The sequence below is a fragment of the Narcine bancroftii genome, chromosome 7 (genome assembly GCF_036971445.1).
Source record: "Narcine bancroftii isolate sNarBan1 chromosome 7, sNarBan1.hap1, whole genome shotgun sequence".
Lineage (NCBI taxonomy): Eukaryota > Metazoa > Chordata > Chondrichthyes > Torpediniformes > Narcinidae > Narcine > Narcine bancroftii.
Window position 1 is genome coordinate 162,556,547 of NC_091475.1, and position 20,490 is coordinate 162,577,036.

General features: G+C 39.7%; 1 protein-coding gene across 2 annotated transcripts in view; it reads left to right on the forward strand.

Annotated features, from left to right (window-relative positions):
- Positions 1 to 3,829: 3,829 nt before the first annotated feature.
- LOC138739305 (interleukin-1 receptor type 1-like) overlaps positions 3,830 to 20,490 on the forward strand; it is a 57,330-nt gene continuing 40,669 nt past the window's right edge. Inside the window, exons 1-2 of one of the 2 annotated variants that reach the window (XM_069891089.1) lie at positions 3,830 to 4,660; positions 4,753 to 4,862. In XM_069891089.1, the coding sequence (XP_069747190.1) occupies positions 4,846 to 4,862 (17 nt within the window). In that variant the 5' untranslated portion in view covers positions 3,830 to 4,660; positions 4,753 to 4,845. Of the gene's footprint in view, positions 4,661 to 4,752; positions 4,863 to 20,490 lie in introns of those variants that run through there. The other variant, XM_069891091.1, reaches the window with a different exon arrangement.

Here is a 20,490-nt window from a genome sequence, read left to right on the forward strand (position 1 = left end):
ATTACTGTAATTATTGCTGTTTTACATGAATCTGGTAAGCTTTGTGTTTTATCAATCTGGTTGATTACTTCCAGGAGGGGCGGAATTAATAAGTCTTTAAATGTTTTATAGAATTCTATTGGGAATCCATCCTCTCCTGGTGTCTTATTATTTGGTAATTTTTTTATTATCTCTTGTATTTCTACTATTCCAAATGGCTCTGTTAATTTATTTTGTTCCTCTATTTGTAGTTTTGGTAGTTCAATTTTAGTTAGAAATTCATCTATTTTCCATTCTTTCCCTCCGTTTTCAGTTCGGTATAATTGTTCATAGAATTCTCTAAAGTTTTCCTTAATTTCTTTTGGATTATATGTAATTTGTTTGTCTTTTTTCCTTGATGCCAATACCATTTTCTTAGCTTGTTCTGTCTTAAGCTGCCATGCTTGGATTTTGTGCATTTTTTCACCTAATTCATAATATTTCTGTTTTGTCTTCATTATATTCTTCTCCACCTTATATGTTTGTAGTGTTTCATATTTTATTTTTTTATTCGCCAATTCTCTTCTTTTAGTTGTATCTTCCTTCATTGCTAATTCTTTTTCTATATTTACTATTTCCCTTTCCAACTGCTCTGTTTCCTGATTATAGTCCTTTTTCATCTTGGTTACATAACTTATTATTTGCCCTCTAATGAATGCTTTCATTGCATCCCATAGTATAAACTTATCTTTCACTGATTTCGTATTTATTTCAAAATACATTTTAATTTGTCTTTCAATAAATTCTCTAAAATCCTGCCTCTTAAGTAACATGGGGCTTAATCTCCATCTATACATTCTTGGAGGGATGTCCTCTAACTTTACTGTCAATATTAAGGGTGAATGATCCGATAGTATTCTAGCTTTATATTCTGTTTTTCTTACTCTATCTTGCATACGAGCTGATAACAAAAATAGGTCTATTCTTGAGTATGTTTTATGTCTAGCCGAGTAATATGAATATTCCTTTTCCTTTGGGTGTTGTTTCCTCCATATATCCAAAAGTTGCATTTCTTCCATCGATTTAATTATAAATTTGGTTACTTTGTTCTTTCTGTTAATTTTTTTCCCAGTTTTGTCCATATTTGAATCCAAATTCAGGTTGAAATCCCCTCCTATTAATATGTTCCCTTGCGTATCTGCTATCTTCAAAAAGATATCTTGCATAAACTTTTGATCTTCTTCGTTAGGTGAATATACATTGAGTAGATTCCAAAACTCCGAATATATCTGACATTTTATCATTACATATCTCCCTGCTGGATCTATTATTTCCTCTTCTATTTTAAATGGCACATTTTTACTAATTAATATAGCTACTCCTCTTGCTTTTGAATTATACGATGCTGCTGTTACATGTCCTACCCAATCTCTCTTTAATTTCTTGTGCTCCAATTCAGTTAAATGTGTTTCTTGCACAAATGCTATATCAATTTTTTCTTTTTTCAGTAAATTTAGCAGTTTCTTCCTTTTAATTTGGTTATGTATTCCATTAATATTTAAAGTCATATAGTTCAACGTAGCCATTTTATACTTTGTTTATCTTCCCTTTCCGTTTCTCCATCATTACCTTTCGTTCTTATCCATTTCTGTTTTCTTGTTTTGAACCCTTTATAAGACAACATTCCTAAAACATCAAACATTTTCCTTATTCTCCTATTTAAAACTTCTTTAGCCCCAATCTCCCCTTCCCCTCCTGAGTTCTCCTTTATCCCTTGTCGGACAACCACATCTCCCCTCTCCATTTGGATTTGCGAATTCACTCGCAAGCGTCAGCTGATTTTGCAGTGACCGTAACTCCTCCCCACCCAGCCCCCCCAGAAAAGATTTCACTTTTCATATGTAACAAAGGTCACTCTTTTAATTCCCTCCTTATTCCCTCTATTCCATTTCCTTCCCTTATTAATTCTTGTCTATACTCTCTATATTTTCCTCTAAATACGGATACATTCATGTATGCACACTATACATATACACACATATACCTCTTTACCCACATACATATAAATCGTGGTCATTTTTACTCTTATTACATGTCTTAATCTCTCTGTTTGTTTTGTAGTTGTTCTGCAAATTTCCTTGCTTCCTCTGGATCCGAGAATAGTTTTTTTCCATAAGATCGTTTTCGCTGTATTGAACTCCTTTCTCTTCTTCAGGAGTTCAAAACTTAAGTGTCTTTTTAGTTCGCAGTCTTTTGTACTCTCGTTACACGTCTTCATCTCTCAGTCTATTTTGTAATTGTTCTGCAAATTTTCGTGCTTCCTCTGGATCTGAGAATAGTCTGTTTTGCTGTCCTGGAATAAATATTTTCAATACCGCTGGATGCTTTAGTATAAATTTATACCCTTTCTTCCATAAAATCGCCTTTGCTGTATTGAACTCCTTTCTCTTCTTCAGGAGTTCAAAACTTATATCTGGATAAATGAAGATTTTTCGCCCTTTGTACTCCAGTGGCTTGTTGTCCTCTCTTACTTTTTCCATTGTTTTCTCCAGTACCTTTTCTCTTGTAGTATATCTTAGGAATTTTACTAAAATAGATCTTGGCTTTTGTTGTGGTTGTGGTTTAAAGGCCAATGCTCTATGTGCCCTTTCTATTTCCATTTCTTGCTGTAGTTCTGGACATCCTAGGATCCTAGGGATCCAATCTTTTATAAACTCTCTCATATTCTTGCTTTCTTCATCTTCCTTAAGGCCCACTATCTTTTTGTTATTTCTTCTGTTATAATTTTCCATTATATCTATTTTCTGAGCTAACAGCTCTTGTGTCTCTTTAACTTTTTTATTAGATTCCTCTAATTTCTTTTTTAAGTCCTCTACCTCCATTTCTACTGCTACTTCTCATTCTTCCACCTTGTCCATTCTTTTTCCCATTTCTGATAAGGTCATATCTATTTTATTCATTTTCTCTTCTGTATTGTTTATTCTTCTTCTTAAATCATTAAATTCTTGCGCTTGCCATTCTTTAAATGACTCCATGTATTCTTTAATAAGAGAAAGTATATCCTTTGTCTTGCCTTTCCCTTCTTCTTCTATTTCACTGTACTCTTCCTCTTCCTCTTCCTCTGGGTTGGCCATCTGTTGTTTCTTTGTTGTCCTTTTCTTCTCTTCTTTCTTGTTTTGTTGTCTTCTATGTTCTCCTCTTGCTGCAGCTGTTCTGCAGCTGTCATTGCCGGCTGTGGAGATCGACTCCCCAGCTGGTCACCCCTCCCGTCAGTGTGTTTTTTTGCATGCGCATCACGCATGCGCGAGAAGTCACGCATGCGCGGTTGCGCACTTTTACTCGGCTCAGCGAGCCATTTTTGTAGTCCACTTTCTACCGACCTGAGGGAGTGGGTTTCTCTCTCCACCGCGGGCCTCTTCGAACAGGTAAGGCCTTCTCCTTCTTCTTCCGTTGTCTTCTCTTCCTCTCTTCTTACCGTTGGTTTCGATTTTTCTTTTTTCGTCGCCATCTTCTTTGCACCTTTATACTCACTTTACTTTAATTTTTATTTTTGTGCCTTTGTGTTTTCCTTTGTTTTTTCCGACTTTTCTGGAGAGGGCTGGAGTTCACCGTCCGGCCACTACTCCATCACGTGACTCCTCCCTCAAACAGTGACCTTTATGTAGCAAAGGTAAAGATACCTAACTGATGTTTTGGGCTTGAGCCCTTCATCAATGTACGAGAAAATGCCGGCAGGTGTCCAGTCAAAAGAGTGGGGGTGGAGGGAAAGGGGGTAGCAAAGGCAAGAGATGATAAGTGGAGAAAGGAGGGAGGGGACAGCAGAAATGAGGGGAGGAGGGATGGGAGAACTGGAAAGACAGGAGAGGGGGAAAGAAAAGGTGAGCAAGTTTAGTCAAAAGCAGAAAAGTCATTGTTAATGCCATCTGGCTGGAGAGTGTCCAGATGGAAAATAAGGTGCTCCTCCTCCAATTTGCGGGTGGTCTGGGTGGGATATTAAGGCCATGGACAGTCATGCGAGTGTTGGAGTGTGACTCAGAATTGAAATAATTGGCTACTGGGAGGTTGTTGTTGTGGACGGAGAGGAGGTGCTCAGCGAAGCAATCTCTCAGTCTGCGACCAGTCTCGCCACTGTAGAGAAGGCCACAAAGGGAGCACCAGATGCAGTAAATCAATCCTACAGATTTACAAGTGAAGTGTTGCTTCACTTGAAAGGTCTGTTTGGGGCCTTGGTCCATGTTGAGGGAGGAGGTGTGGGTCCAAGTGTTGTACTTCTGTGGGCACAAGGGAAGAAGATTATAAAGTATCAGGACCAAATGTCATGAATTATTGTCAGCAGTCTCACGATTAAAACTAAACTGCATTTTGCAAGAATTCGGCAAAGTGTCAACTGCAGAACAAACAGGGCCCTGATGGCAAAGAATATCTGATATTTGCTAATGAGTTTCCTCTTCTGGGTGTTTTTTCTTATTTAGACAGTCCCTATCATACAGCAGGCATATAATTGACTGTGCTTAGCTTTATCTTATTTGGTGCACACTGTCTTCTGTGGAAAAAGTTGCATGTTTAAGATTGTAAGATTAGAAGATTATAATCTTCACCACAGAAGTTCCTTCTCAGAGAGTGCAAGTTGGGATAGTGCTGCACTGTCAGAGGGACAGTTTGTCAGATGAGAAGTTAAACGAAGCACTGTCTGCTCTGCCTGGTAAGTGTAAAATCTCGTAAATATATTTTGAAAAAGATAATTGATTAATCTTTGGCGTCCTGGCTGATATTCATCTCACATTCACATCACAGGAGAACTATTTACCTCGTATATTGTGTTTATCAAGTTCATGAAGATGCTTTGAAAAATTCAGTGAGACCTGCTTCATTCCATCCTATTTCAACATGCTGGACAAGGGAAGGTAAATTACATAGTTCTCATGATCTTATGTCCACAAAAATTGGCACAATTTGCTTTTAATTTGGTTGCTATATTTTGTTGATAGTTATCCCAAAATTAATGACATTTTACATTCTTTACTGAATGTGAGATGGTATGTTTATAAAATTCACAAGAAAGATTGAATTTAACATTGCACAGGCAAAAGAACCATAATGGGGGTCATATGCAGACATCCGAACAATGGCTCTGATGTGGGAATCAGTATAAACAAAGAATTAAGAATGGCATGTCGGAGTGGTAGTGATACAGTAGCTATGGGTGACTTCAACTTGCAAGTGGACTGGGAAAATCAAGTAGGTGTGGGAAAACTAGAGAGTGAGTTTATAGAATGTCTTGGAGATACATTTTTGGAGCAACTTGTGATGGAACCTACCAGGGGGAAGTTGATTCTGGATTTGATGCTGTGTAATGACGTGGAGTTAATAAGCGACGTTGAGGTGGGGGTGCCATTAGTTAATGGTGACCATAGTATGATTACTTTTAATCTGCAAATGGAAAGGGAGAAGAAAAGGAATTCAGAAACATCAATGCTACAGCTGAATAAGGGTGATTATAAGGCTATGAGGGAGGAGCTAGCCAAAATAAAATGGAAGGACATTCTAGCTGGCAGGACAAATGGGCAAAAATGGCAGGTATTTCTAGACATTTTTTACAGGATTTGGAATATATTCGTTCCAAACAGGAGGAATGGCTCTAAGAAAAGCAAATGGCAGCTGTGGTTGACAAAGGAAATCAAGTGCAGTATCAGGTCCAAAAGAAATAAGTATAAGATGGCTAAGCAGAGTGGGAGGTTAGAGCCTTTAAAAACCAACAGAGAGAAACTAAGAAAGTAATTTGGGAGGGGAAAATGATGTACAAGAGTAAATTGGCAAGTAATATAAAATGGGATAGCAAAAGCTTCTTCATTAATGTTAAAAGGAAGAAATTGGTTAGGGCCAAAATTGGGCCCTTAAAAATGGAGAAAGATGAAATTATCAATGGGAACATGAGATGGCTGAGGAATTTAACAAATACTTTGCATCTGTTTTCACCAAGGAGGATATAGGTTATGATTGGATAAGGGGTAGGGGTCAAGCAGTATCTAGGGACTTGGTGAAATTACCTAAGGAAACAGAGAATCTGATGGATATCCAGATCCAGAAGTAGGTGGCTGTGAGCAAATTGTTAGAACTGAGGCCTGATAAGTCCCCTGAGCCTAATGGGCTGCATCCCAGGGTGCTTAGAGAGGTTGCTCTAGAAATTGTGGAAGCACTGGTTGACATTGTCCAAAGTTCTTTAGAACTGCAGTGCCTGCAGACTGGAGAGTCGCTGATGTTGTACCACTTTTTAAGAAGGAAAGGAGAGAGAATACGGGAAATTATAGACCGGTCAGCCTGACGTCTGTGGTGGGGAAGATATTGGAATCCATCATTAAAGGAGAAATAGCAGAACATTTAGGAAGGAATAATAGTGTCGGTGCTGGTCAGCATGGGTTCCTTAAAGGAAAATGTTGCTTGACTAATTTCCTGGAATTTTTCGAGGACTTAACAAGGAGGGTGGACTCGGAAGTGCCAGTGGATGTGGTGTACTTGGACTTCCAGAAAGCCTTTGCTAAGGTCCCAAAAAGGAGGCTGGTTAGCAAAATCAAGAAGCATGGTATTGGGGGTAGGGTGCTGTCATGGATAGATAGTTGGTTGAGAAATAGGAAACAAAGTGTTGGGATAAACGGGTCATTTTCTGGATGGCAGGATGTGACAAGTGGGGTCCCGCAGGGATCGGTGTTGGGTCCTCAGTTGTTTATCATTTATGTAAATGATTTGGATGAGGGGATTAATAACTACATATGCACATTCACAGATGACACTAAACTGGGTGGTAGCGTGAAGTGTGAGGAGGATGTTAGGAAATTGCAGGGGGACTTGGTCAGTTTAGGAGAATGGGTGGAAAGATAGTAGATGAAGTTTAATGTGAGTAAATGCGAGGTTGTCCATTTTGGAGGCAGAAACCAGAGAGCAGAGTATTATTTAAATGGAGTTAAGCTAGGGGGTGGGGTAATGCAAAGGGATCTGGGTGCATTTGTTCACCAGTCATAGAAAGTAGCATGCAGGTTCAGCAAGCGGTGAAGAAGGTGAATGGTATGTTGGCTTTCATAAAGAGGGAATTGGAGTACAGGAGTAGAGAAGCCCTCCTACAGTGGTACAGGGCCATGGTGAGACCTCATCTGGAGTATTGCGTCCAATTCTGGTCCCCATATTTAAGAAAGGACATACTTGCTATAGAGGGAGTGCAGCGCAGGTTTACAAGGTTAGTTCCCGGGATGGCAGGATTGTCATACGCGGATAGGTTAGAAAGACTTGGATTATATGCGATGGAGTTTAGAAGGATGAGGGGAGACATGATTGAGGTATTTAGGATTATCAAAGGGCTTGACAGGGTGAAATCAGAGCACATGTTTCCAATGATGGGAGAGACTAGGACTAGAAGGCATAGTTTAAGAATACGCGGAAAGCCATTTAAGACAGAAATTAGGAGAATTTTTTTACCCAGAGAGTTGAGGATCTGTGGAATGCATTGCCACAGAGGGTAGTGGGTGCAGATTCATTGGATAGATTTAAGAGAGAGTTGCATAAGACTCTTGTGGGCTGGGGAGTTGAGGGTTATGGGGATAAGGCTGGGATTGGTTACTGAAAGAGAAAGATTAGCCATGATCCAATAAATGGCGGTGCTGGCTCGAAGGCCCAATTGGCCTATTCCAGCACCTATTGTCTATAGAATAGTAAAGCACAGTATAGACCCTTTGGTCTATGTACTCCCCCCAAAAAAAACAAAACCTTCCCTTTTCTTTCATTCATGTGCTTGTGTCAGAGTCTCTTAAATGCACCTAATGTTTGAGCCTCCAACATTACCACTGGAAAGGCATTCCAGGCACCCACAACTCTCTGTATAAAAAACATACCCCTGATGCCTCCTTTAAACTTTCCTCCCTTCACTTTGTACACGTCTTTTGGCATTAGCTTTTTCCGTCCTGCGAAAAAGGTGCTGGGTGTCTACCTTATCTATGCCTTTCAGAATCTTGTACATTTTTAAGTTTCCTCTCAGTAATGCCTCAGCCCTCTTCACTCCCATCCTATCCCTTTCAAAACACGCATCAGCCAATCCTGTCCTTCAGTCAGCCAAGTCTCTAATAGCCCAAACATTGCAATTCCATGCCCTGATCCATGATCCAAGTTCATCTCCTTTATTCCTAATACTCCTTGCTTTGAAATAGTCACAATTCAAAACCTCCAACTGACTACATTTATGCTTCCTCCCCTGCCTGACCTTCCTTACAAACCCATAACACATTGCACCATCCTTTCTACCTTTTGCTCTATTTTCTGCCCTCCCATCCCCCTGTCAAACTAGTTTGAACCCTCCCCAACAGCTCAAGCAAACCTGCCCAACAGAATATTGGTCCCTTTCCAGTTCAGGTGCAGCCTGTCTTTTTTTTGTCCACGTTGGCTATTCCCCAGAAGAGATCCCAATGATTCACAAATCTGATCCCCTGCCCCCGGTATCAACACTTCATGCATTCGTCTGCCACAACTCACTGGCGCATGAATTACTTTCATAAAACAGCAAAGGACAGAACAGGTGGTAGAACCAACAAAAGCCTGAAAAGAAATATTAGCTAAATCACAGTTATCATTCACAATCTTTACAATTATGTAAGAGAAAAAATAAAAGGTAGAGGATAAGAGTAATATTTACAAATGAGAATTAAAAGCAGCACAGTAAAATAATTTTCATGATATTTGTGGGGAATTTTAGCAAAACCCTTGACAGTTGCCAGCATCATTTGACATCAGTTTCTGCATGTACCATGGGTATCATGGAGCTCTGCATGGGAGTGGGAACTTCCAGAAATGCCATGCATTTAAATTACTCAATAGTTATCGTCATAGTCACACAGCATTGAAAGAGTCTGCCCCCTCAAATTTTAAGTAAATATTTATGCTCATTCATTCTATCAGTGCTTGGTCCCTAGCCGTCTTAATCTTGAAAATTCAAGTGATTGTCTAAATACTTAAATGACGTTGCTGTGAGACTATCTACCTCTCATCCAGTCAGGCAATGTTAAATTTAAATTTATTTACAACACAATAGAAGCTGATCCCAGCTATTGAAACCCGTGCCACCCAATTAACCCACAGACCTCGTACGTTTTTGGAGGGTCGGACAAAACTGGAGCATCTAGAGGAAACCTGCACAGGTCACGGGAAGAATGTAGAAGTGCCTTGCAGATATAGCTGGTTTTGAACCTCGGTCACTGGTGCTCTAATAGCGTTGCATTAACTGCTATGCACACGGTGCTGCCTGGGCGATTGTAAGATTTTAGCACCTCGACTGATTTGAGGTCACACAAACATGTTTTAAACACAAAGGGGTTAAAGAAGCAAATGAAATGGGATTTAATTAAATGTAGATTCTGAGGACTCTTAAATAAGTTGATATGGTCACCAGGAAAATTTGAAAAATTATGGGAAAGTGTTTGTGTATAAACAAACACCAATCTAGAAAGGAAATTAAATATTCCAGCCATTGGAATTATTCCTCAAAACATTGCTTTAAATATTTTCAAGGCAAGAGTAGGATGAAGGAAATATTTTAAAAGGTAAAATATAAAGTCAGCAACTGATCAGTGAAGAGAAGCTAACACAGATAAAAATGGAAGGATTACATCCACCAGTAAAACTTCACTTGACAAATAATGTGGCTAAAAATTGGAACAGATTTAAACAACATTTTGGATTGTATTTAGTGGCAGTCAGAGCTGGCAAGAAAAGTGATAAAGTGAAAGCATCAGTTTTCTTGCATGCCGTGGGTGATGAAGCCCTGGAAGTGGATAATAATTTTATATTTGCTGCTGAAGGAGACAAAATGAAACTGGAAAAAATAATGGAACAGTTTGAGGAATACTGCATACCTAAATGCAACATGATGTTTGAGAGGCACAGATTTTTCACGTGTACAGAAAATGGAAAAAAAGTATTGCGCTGTTTGTAACTGAATAGAGAAACAATGCAAAATGTGTGAATTTGGTGGACTGACTGACTTGCTGATAAAAGACAGACTTGTGTGTGATATTCCAGATAATATTCTAAGGGAAAGACTGCTATGAGAGCAAAATCTAGACCTGGAAAAAGCCAGAGCACTCTGTAGAGCTGCAGAAACTGTAGAATTGCAGGCAAAAGAGCTGTTCAGTGAAACGAGGTGCAACGTGGATGCAGTGAGCAAGAACAGACATAAACAATTTAACAAAAAATGCGCCAAAGTGGAAAGAGAGGCATGGCCAGTGAACAAAAATGAAAGGGACAATCGAAAGCGGTGCACACCTACCAAGAAAGTGTCTAGCATCTGATAAAATATGCTATATGTGCAACAAAAGCAACCATTATGCCCATTGCTGTAGGAACCAAATGCAACAAACCAAGGTTCATGGAGCAGACGAAAGGGAGATAGATGAATTCTATGTAGATGTTGTGACTGAAAATAAGAAAGAAAACAGACCGGATGTTGAGATTAAAAGTCAATGACATACATTTCAGTTAAATTGGATACTAGATCACTAATTAATGTAATATCAGAGACTGATTTTAAGAAAATTAGACCCAGATCAAAAATGTATGGAACAAAAGTGAAAGTGACAGGATATTCAGGTACCGATTTACCAGTGCAAGGAGAATCCATGGTCAAAGTGAAACACAAGGACAAAGAGCACATGCTAGTAGTCATCGTGGTAACAGCCTGTGAGAAACTGAACCTGATTTAAAAAAAAGTCCTCGTGGTGGAAAGTGAAGGAGAGACAGTCTTTGATGAACTCATGAAAGCGTACCATGACCTATTTCAGGGTCTAGGCTACCTTCCAGGAGAACACACGATCAGAGTGGATAAACCTGTGCCACCGATAATACATCCTGCAGAAAAGTTCAATTTCTGCTTCAAAAGTGACTAAAAGCATAATTGGATAGGATGCAAAGCCTGAACATGATTCAGAAGATAGATGAGCCAACGGAGCGGGTGAGTTCACTCGTTGTTGTGGACAAAAAGAGTGCAAAGCTTAGAATTTGCTTGGATCCAAGAGATCTAAACAGAGCAATAAAGAGAGAATTCTTTAAGCTACCAAAGTAAGAAATCATGTCACAGTTTGAAAATGCAAAGTTTTTCAGTAAGTTAGATGCATCATCAGGATTTTGGCAGTTAAATTTGGATGAAGCAAGTTCAAGACTGTGCCCATTCAATAGTCCATTTGGCAGATACAGATTCCTAAGGTTACCATTCGGAGTTGCCTCAGGTCCTGAAGTGTATCACAAAACTATCCATATGATCTATGAGCACCTGGAAGGAGTTGATACCTCAATGGATGACATCATAGTATGGGGAAACACGAGAACTGAGCATGATGAGAGACTAAGGAAAATGCTGGAAGCAACAAGGAAAGCAAACCTGAAGCCAGCTCAGGATGACAGAACTGTTATGAGTCCAGATGACCCCAAACCCATGAGCAGTAGATATTCACCAAGACAAATGGTTACTTAAATAAAAGTTATTTTTAAATTATCTTTAAACATGAAAACAGAATCACACTTTAACTTATCACTATTGACTTAACTAACCTAACTTAACCCCCTTCTAATTCTAAGTGCATGTGTATGTAATGTGCGTGTAAGTTTAGAAAAGTTCTTTAATTCACAGTCCAATCTCACTTCTCATTCCTCCAAGTTCACTGGTTGCAGGCAATTCTTATACTGTGCACAAAATTTAACATTTATGACTTCCACCAGGGTTTTGGTGCTTGAAAGGTAAATGATTACCACTCAGGAAAGTTCTTGACAGTTTTCAGCGAACTTTGTTGCTCCTGGACACAAACTGATCCCTTTTAATCAGCCACGTCAGTGTCTTGCCAAAAAACCTTTCCCCATCAGGGTTTTCCAGATGATAACCTCTTTCTTCAGGTCACCACAGAGTTCCTTTTTGTTTCCTTTATTTCAAGTGAAACATTAGGCAGCCAGTCCTCTCCTCTTGTATGGACCACAGGGGCTTTGAACAGGCTGAACTAAGAACTCACAACCTTGTCAAGTTCCAGCCTCAGCTGCTGCTGCTGAATTCTCTCTCTCTCTCTCTCAAGCCTGTTTTACTCTCTCTGCTTGCAAAACCACATGACCTTCTTAGAACAACAAGTAGCACTGCTGCCTGAAGCACCAACGAGTTATTTCATCTGTTGCTTTTCAAAACAACAATCCATTAGTGAAATCTCTTGGGCACTTCCCAAAGCTTTTGCAAAGGTATTTGGAGCAGGCCTGTCTAACTTGAGCTCAGTTTCTCTATTTTACATGGGATCTGTTTTGAAGTGTTTGTATATGACCTACACTTAAAAAAAAAACCTGCCACACTTTATCTCCCAAAATTGCATCTATATACAATGTAAAACACAACATATTCTGTTCTAGAACTAACATTTATAGGAGATATCATTGACAGTGGAGGGAATCAGATCAGATCCCAGAAAGGTGTCTGCAATTGGGAACATACCAAGGCCGCAATGCAAGAAGGACATATAGAGATTTAATGGAATTGTCAACTATATAACCATATAACAATTACAGTACAGAAACAGGCCATCTCGGCCCCTCTAATCCGTACCGATTTAAGTGATCTCCTCTAGTCCCACTTACCTGCACCCTGCCCATAACGCTCCAATCCCCTCACATCCATAAACCTATCCCAACTTTTTCCTTAAATTACAAAATTAACCTTGCTGGAACCACCTCTTCCGGAAGGTCATTCCACTCAGCCACCACTCTCTGAGTGAAGAAGCTTCCTCTCATATTACTTCTAAACTTTTGCCTCCAACCCTTAACTCATGACCCCTCATTCCAATCTCACCTACCATCAAGGGAAAGAGCCTATTCACATCTACTCTTATCAATCCCCCTCATAATTTTAAATACTTCTATCAAAACCACCCTCAACCTTCTACACTCCAGTAAAGACCCAGTCTAATCAATCTTTCTTTGTATTCTAGATACTGCAATCCAGGTAATATTTTAGTAAATCTACTCTGGACCCTCTCTATCTTATTGATATCCTTCCTATAATTTGGGGACCAGAACTCCACACAATATTCCAAATTTGGCCTCACCAATGCCTTGAATAGTCTCAATATCACTTCCCAAAACCGATATTCTATGCTTTGATTTATAAAGGCCAGCATACCAAAGCCTTTACCACTCTATCCACATGAGATTCCACTTTCAAAGAACAATGAATCATTATTCCAAGATCTCTCTGTTCCTCTGCATTCCTCAATGCCCTCCCCTTCACTGCATATGTCCTGGTTTGATTATTCTTCCCAAAATGAAGCACTTCACACATCTACATTAAACTCTATCTGCTATCTTTCAGCCCACTCTTCTAAGCAGTCCAAATCCTTCTGCAGTCTCCGAAAACCATCTTCAGTATCCACAACTTCCCCCTATTTTTGTATCATCTACATATTTACTAACCAAATTTACCACTCCATCATCCAAATCATTAATGTAAATGACAAACAACAAGGGACCCAACACCAATCCCTGTGTTATACCGCTTGTCACTGGCCTCCACCCTGAGAGACAGTTATCCACCATGACTCTCTGGCATCTACTTTGTAGCCACTGTTGAACCCATCTGACTATCTCAACATTAATACCTAGTGCCTGAACCCTCCTTTCCAACCTTCCATGTGGAACCTTATCGAAGGCCATCCTGAAATCCATATAGACTACATCTACTGCTGTACCCTCATCATCCTTCCTAGTCATCTTCTCAAAAAATTCAACAAGATTTGTCAAACATGACCTTTCCTGCACAAACCCATGTTGGGTGTCCCTGATTACACCCTGCCTCTCTGGATACTTATACATATTATATCTAAATACTTTCCATTAGTTTACCGACCACCGTTGGGACCTGGAGTCTTATCCACCTTTATAAGCTTCAAACGTTCCAACACTCCCTCTTTCTTAATCCCTACATTTTCCATAATCACCCCTTTTGCTTCTCTTATCTTACACAATTCCATATCCTTTTCTCTAGTGAATACTGAAGAGAAGAACTCGTTCAATATCTACCCCATCTCATTCGGCTCCACACACAGTTGTCTGCTCCAATTTTCTAAGGGACCAATTTTATCCTTCACTCGCCTTTTGCTATTTAAATATTTGTAAAAACCCTTTGGATTTACTTTCACCCTGTTCGCTATAGCCACCTCATACCTTCTTTTCACTTTCCTAATTTCTTTCTTAAGCTTTTTACAATCCATGTATTTTCCAAGCATCTTGTTTACATCGAGTTTCTTCCATTTAATGTAGGCCTTGCTTTTATTTTGAACCAACTTTCTAATCTCCCTTGAAAACCACGGCTCTCTCAAACTTTTGGCTCTGCCTTTTATCCTAACAGGAACATAAAGATTCTGCACCCTCAAAATCTCACCTTTAAAAGACTTCCAATTCTCCTCTACCTCCTTCCCATAAAACAAATAAGCCCAAACCACTCCTTGCAAATCCCTTCTGATTTCTTCAAATCTTCCTCCACTCAAAAACCTTAATCTTTGGACCAGACCTATCCCTTTCCATAATTATATTGAAACTAATGGTACCATGATCACTGGATCCAAAGTGCTCCCCAACACACAAATCAGTCACCTGCCCTATCTCATTCCCCAACAGTAGATCCAACAAGGTCCCTTCTCTAGTGGGTACCTCAATATATTGCTGCAAAAAACTATTCTGCACACATTTTACAAATTCTAATCCATCCAGTCTCTTCATAGAATGTGCTTCCCAATCTATAGTATGAAAATTAAAATCCCCCACTAACATAACCCTGTGCTTATTACAAATCTCTGATATTTCCTTACACATTTGCTCCTCTATTTCTCACTCCCCACTAGGTGGTTTATAATACACCCCTATGATTGTAACTTTTCCTTTCCCATTTTTTAATTCCACCCATACTGCCTCCCTTGATGACCCCTCCAATCTATCTCACATCAGCACCGCTGTAATATTTTCCATAACAAATAATGCCACATCACCGCCTCATACCCCTCCAATTCTATCACACCAAAAGCAGCGAATTCCTGGAATATTTAGCTGCCAGTCACAACCCTCCTGCAACCACATTTCACTAATCACCACCATGTCATTACTGCCAAGTGTCTATCCACATGGGTAAATTCATATCCAACCTCTCAGAAAAGATGGCTCCATTGAGAAGACTAACAGAAAAGAACATTGAATGGGAGTAGAATCATGAGCCTGAAAAGCCATGGAGGGAACTAAAGAAACTGCTCACAGAGGAACCAGTTCCGAGGTTTCACAACCCAGCGAGACCCATCAGGATATCATCAGACTCATCACATAGTGGACTCGGTGCAGTTCTGCAAAAATATCAGACTGGCAATCCAGTGGGTATGCATCATGCTCAAATTGAAAAGGAGCTGCTCAGCATCACATATGCCTGTGAAAGGTTTTATCAGTTTGTGTCAGGACAAGCAATCAGTGTAGAGACTGACCATAAGCCCTTGATTGCATTGTTCCAAAAGCCATTAAATGAATGTCCACTTAGAATACAAAGAATGATGATTAGGCTGTGATGCTATACACTGAATGTAGCGTACACTCTGGGTAAGCTAATGTACACAGACATGTTGTCTAGACCTGTTGACATGAGAGAGCCCGCAAACACCAAAATGGATGAAGACGTGGACATGATCACAAGTGCACTGCCTATATCAGATGCAAAAATGGAGCTCATAAATTCAGAGACAAACAAAGATGAAACACTGAGACAACTGAGAAAAAACATCTTGGATGGATGACCCAACATGAAGCAGGACTGCTCATCTGACATTTCAGAGTACTGCAGGGTGGAACTATCGGTGGTTGAAGACATCATTTATAAAGGAAGAAAAATCCTTATCTCAAAGCGTCTGAGAAAAGAGAAAAGGACATCTCGGTGTAAGGGCACGAGAGGTGATGTACTGGCCAAGAATCAACAATTATATAACAAATGAAGTGTCAAGCTTTATAATATGCCAGAAATATCAAGGAACCAATCCTGCAGAACCACTAAAGCCACATCCAGCATCATACAGACCTTACAGAAGGTAGGCGCTGACCTATTTGAATGTCTCCCAGAAAGGTGATTTCCTTTACACCAAACTGACATTTTTCTCTGTTTAATCCATACTTCTGGATGTGTTGTAGCACTTTGATGAGCCTCTCCTTGTGTGGTTCTTGTGTGGATCCCCATAGGATCATGTCATCCATGTATACACGAACCCAATTTATGCCTTCTATGATGTGTTTCATTGTCCTGTGGAACACTTCTGGGGATGATGAAATTCCAAAAGTCATCCTCAGACAGTATTGGCCAAACAGTGTATTAAATGTACAGTATTTTGTGCTATCGTCATGCAGTTTTATTTTCCAGTAGCTCTGGGATGCATCCAATTTAGAGAAAAACTTTGCACTGACCATCTCACTTGTAATTTCATCCCTGGTAGGAATCTGATAATGTTCCCTATATTGGCATTCAAGTCTTTTGGGTCCATGCACACATGTAGGTCACTGTTCTTTTTGACACACACCATTGAATTTACCCATTCTGTGGGCTTCTCCACTTGCTTTATGACCCCTAGTGCCACTATTGGGTCAAGTTCCTGCTTGAGTTTTCCTTTTATTGGTGTTGGAATCCACCTCGGGTCATGCACTACTGGCTGTGCATCTTCTTTAACTGTATCCTTTAGGTCAATGGTAGAACTCCAAACCCCTTGATGATGTTGGGAAATTGATCCAGTAGTTCCTCCATGCTGTTCTGTGCATGGTCATCATTAATGCGATACACCCTCTTGACTACGTTTTATTTTTTACATGCATTGTCACCAAGCAGTGAATAATGTCCATTTGGGTCTACTGTGAATCTGAGGTGGTGCTCTTTATCTTTAACTTTCACCTTGAATTTATATGTAACTTTTATGGTGATGCTCTCCATTGTAGGCTTTGAGCAGTACAGGATTTGCATGGATGTATGGCTTTATCTTCATTGCCCTGATGTTGTGTTTAGAGATCAAATTGACCTTTTCCCCTGTGTCTAACTTGAAAGTAATATTTGTTCCATTTGTATACAAATACACAATCCATTTATCCTGCTCAACACTGTTCACTTCGTGTACCACTATGCCAACAAAAAGTGTATCACTGAGAGTAGTTTCTATTGTGTGTACAGTGTCTTCTATAGTGTGTCCACTTTTACTTCTGTTTAGTTTCCCTTTTGAAATAAAACATTGCTTTACATAGTGATTCTGTCCTTTGCTCTTGTTACAGACTTTTCCATAAGCTGGGCATTGCTTTGGCACATGTTTAGTGCTGCATTGTTTACAATTGAACATTTCTCCATCTTTTTGTTGGTTCCTGTATCTTTTTTTTGTGAGTATGTTCAGACACTGTGACTATGTCCATGCTTTCATTTTCACTAGCTTTTACACTATCACTGAATTTTTTTTCACGTGCCGCAGAGCTAATTCACTGGCATGGCATATATTTACAGCTCCAGCTAAGGTCACCTCTGTCTCTCACAGCAACCTCCCTCTCACATTCTTACTATTAATTCTGAATACAATTTGATCACTGATCATTGAATCCAAAAATTCCAAGTTCTTGCTTTTAGCTTTAAGTCTGCTTTTTAAAAAAAAAGTATCAAACTTCTCTCCCTGCATCTGTGTGCACAAATGAAATACATACCTCTGGAAGGTTTCATTTTCTTTGGTGAACAGTGTTCATCAAACATCTCAATAACCTTGTCAAATTTGCTCTAGTCTTCTGCCTCGGCAAAAACAAATGTGTTGCAAACCTCTAGAGCTTGAGGTCCCACTACAATAAGTAGCTGTGCAATCTTCTGTGTATCCAGTTTGCTATTTTTACAAATGGCTTGCAGGTACAGCATAAAGCTTTGATTAAACACCTTCACTCATGGTCAATATTTCCAGTCCATTTTACAGTATTAGGAATTTTTAAACACTCCATATTTTCACTGCTGATATTGACTGTTACTCACTATGCACACTATGTGTTTCTTTTCTTCTTTCACTCCTGTGCACAGCAGAATTTGGCTGTTCTACTCCTGGTATCATGTGATATTTCTTTTATTACAATAAACTTGGGTTATTTTTAAAGCAACTAGAGTTATTAACTAAGCAAACAGCACTAAGAAACAGAACATACACATGCCAGACCTCATGTGGAGGCATCCATCTTGAATCTACCCAAGATGCAATAGGATTCCCAAGATGCAACATTCCCCAGATGCTACACACTCTGTCTCAAACTTCTCCTGGTGGTAGCACTCGATCACTACATTTCTGGTCTCAATCTCATTAATCCCACAACTAACAACTCAATGTCACTAAAACCAAGGACCTGATTGTTGACTTCAAGAAAGTAAAGCCAGAGATATACAATCCATTGATCAATGGGGGATCAGAGGTGGAGAGGATGAGCAAATGTAGGTTCTTGGGAGTAACTATCTCGGAAGATCTTTCCTGGAACCAACACACCAATGGCATCATGAAGAAAGCCTCTACTTCCTCAAGAATTTGTGGAGGAGCTAGTGGAGTTGTTCAAGTGAACCGGTATGGACTTGGGCATAGGGCCGACATGGCCTGTTTCCGTGCTGTAAACGGTTATATGGTTAAAGTAACTCTTTTGTTCAATCATGCTTTGGTTGTCATGAAATTCATACCACAGGCAGGTCCATTTTCTCTAGACACAATCACTTAGCAGTCTGCCATTTTCCTTATCTCCTCTTCTATTAGCTCCACTTTCCCACACCATTCTTGCCTTGAGACTAGCAGACTATGGGTTAACACAGTCAGTGGGATAGCTCAGCCTATCTGCAAATGACTCATTCTGTGTTTCATCTGCCACCATAACCATTGGGATGTTAGAGTGGGTGGTCAGGGTGGTAGGAGTCATAGTTAAAATTGAGAATCAGTACAGGATTTAGTTGTGCCATCTGATCAGTGGGCGACGGGTATGCTTGTTGAGGCAACACGGTGATTCACAGTGGCAGTTCCACTGGAGTTGGGAGAGGTTGTCTTGGGTAAACTTATACCTCTCATTTTGTTCGTTTTAGATTGGTCACAGTGTTTGAGCTACCGAAAGAAAATAGACACATACACCGAGAGCAGTTCAGATTATACAAATGTTTATTACAAATTCAAAAGCTGATTTCACACTACAATATGCAAGCCCTTTCCAACTATACTTATCAACGCTTGGACTGGTCCCAACTGCCGAAGCAAGGCAACGATTGCACACTTGTAGTAGGTTGTCAGGGTGCCAGTAGCAGCTTCTCCAACTCCCCTGACCGGGACGTTGGCTGGACTCCAGAAGTTCTTCTTCTTGCAGAGAGATGTTGCCACCTCTCGGAGAGTCTCAAACTTCAGCAGCGGGAGCATGCCTTATATTACCCAAAAACTGCTTACCCAAGCACCACAGCAAGAAAGATAAGCAAGCAAGCTAGCATGCTAGGCTTCTAACGAATAACATAATTTTCAGCTTATCACTTTGTATACAATGGTTTATTTTGCATCAAGGCTAGGCCTCTGACAGTCTGTGACCAAAACAAGCAGGAAGATTAAATGTTCTTGGTACACAGATGTCCTTTCGTCAGATAACAGCATCTCTGGCCCCTTGGTGGAATTTAGCTTATGTCTGCTGATTCTAAAACACAAGCAGGTTCTCAGCCTTGCAGAACCCAGAGCTGCAAGTTCCACTGGAGTTGGGAGAGGTTGTCTTGGGTAAACAGGTTAGAATCTTCCATTACAGAGGTGATAGGAGGAAAACCTGCAGAAGTACAGAAAACCTGAGGTGTTGCCTTTAATGTTTGTAATTATTGACCAAGAGAATTAATTTTACAGAAAATTTAATAACTTCACCTCAAATCGGAGGCCACACACAGTTCAAATTTGAAGCTTGATGAGAATTTTATGTAATTAGAATAATCCCTTTTAGAACACACTAAAAAGTTCAATAAAAGCACTGTGAGAAGTGTTTATTAGTAATTTAGATATAGGCCAAAGTCACCTTGGCTTCATTAAGGGGAGATCTTGCCAGACAAATCTATTGAAATTCACTTAATAATACTATTGAAGTTACTTTTTAACATTCAGAATAAAGAGCTCAGGCCTAAAATGTTCATTACCTTTTACTTCCTATAGAGATTACGTTACACGCTGAATTTCTCCTGCACCTTTGTGCTTGCAGGTGACCCTAGCATCTGCAAATGTTGTTTAACTCCATAGTTATTTTTTTTGACAAAATACCTGTTCAGCTGCACCAAATAATTTCATTGCATATGTACATTGCACAATGTATATGACAATAAACACGTGATCATTATCACCATGGTATTACAGAAAAGATAAGAGAATTGATAGAAAATTAGCTGTCGGATAGAGGGCAAAGAGAAGGAATAAAGGGGGCAGGGATGCCTTAAGATTAACTTGCAAATTGAGTAAATAG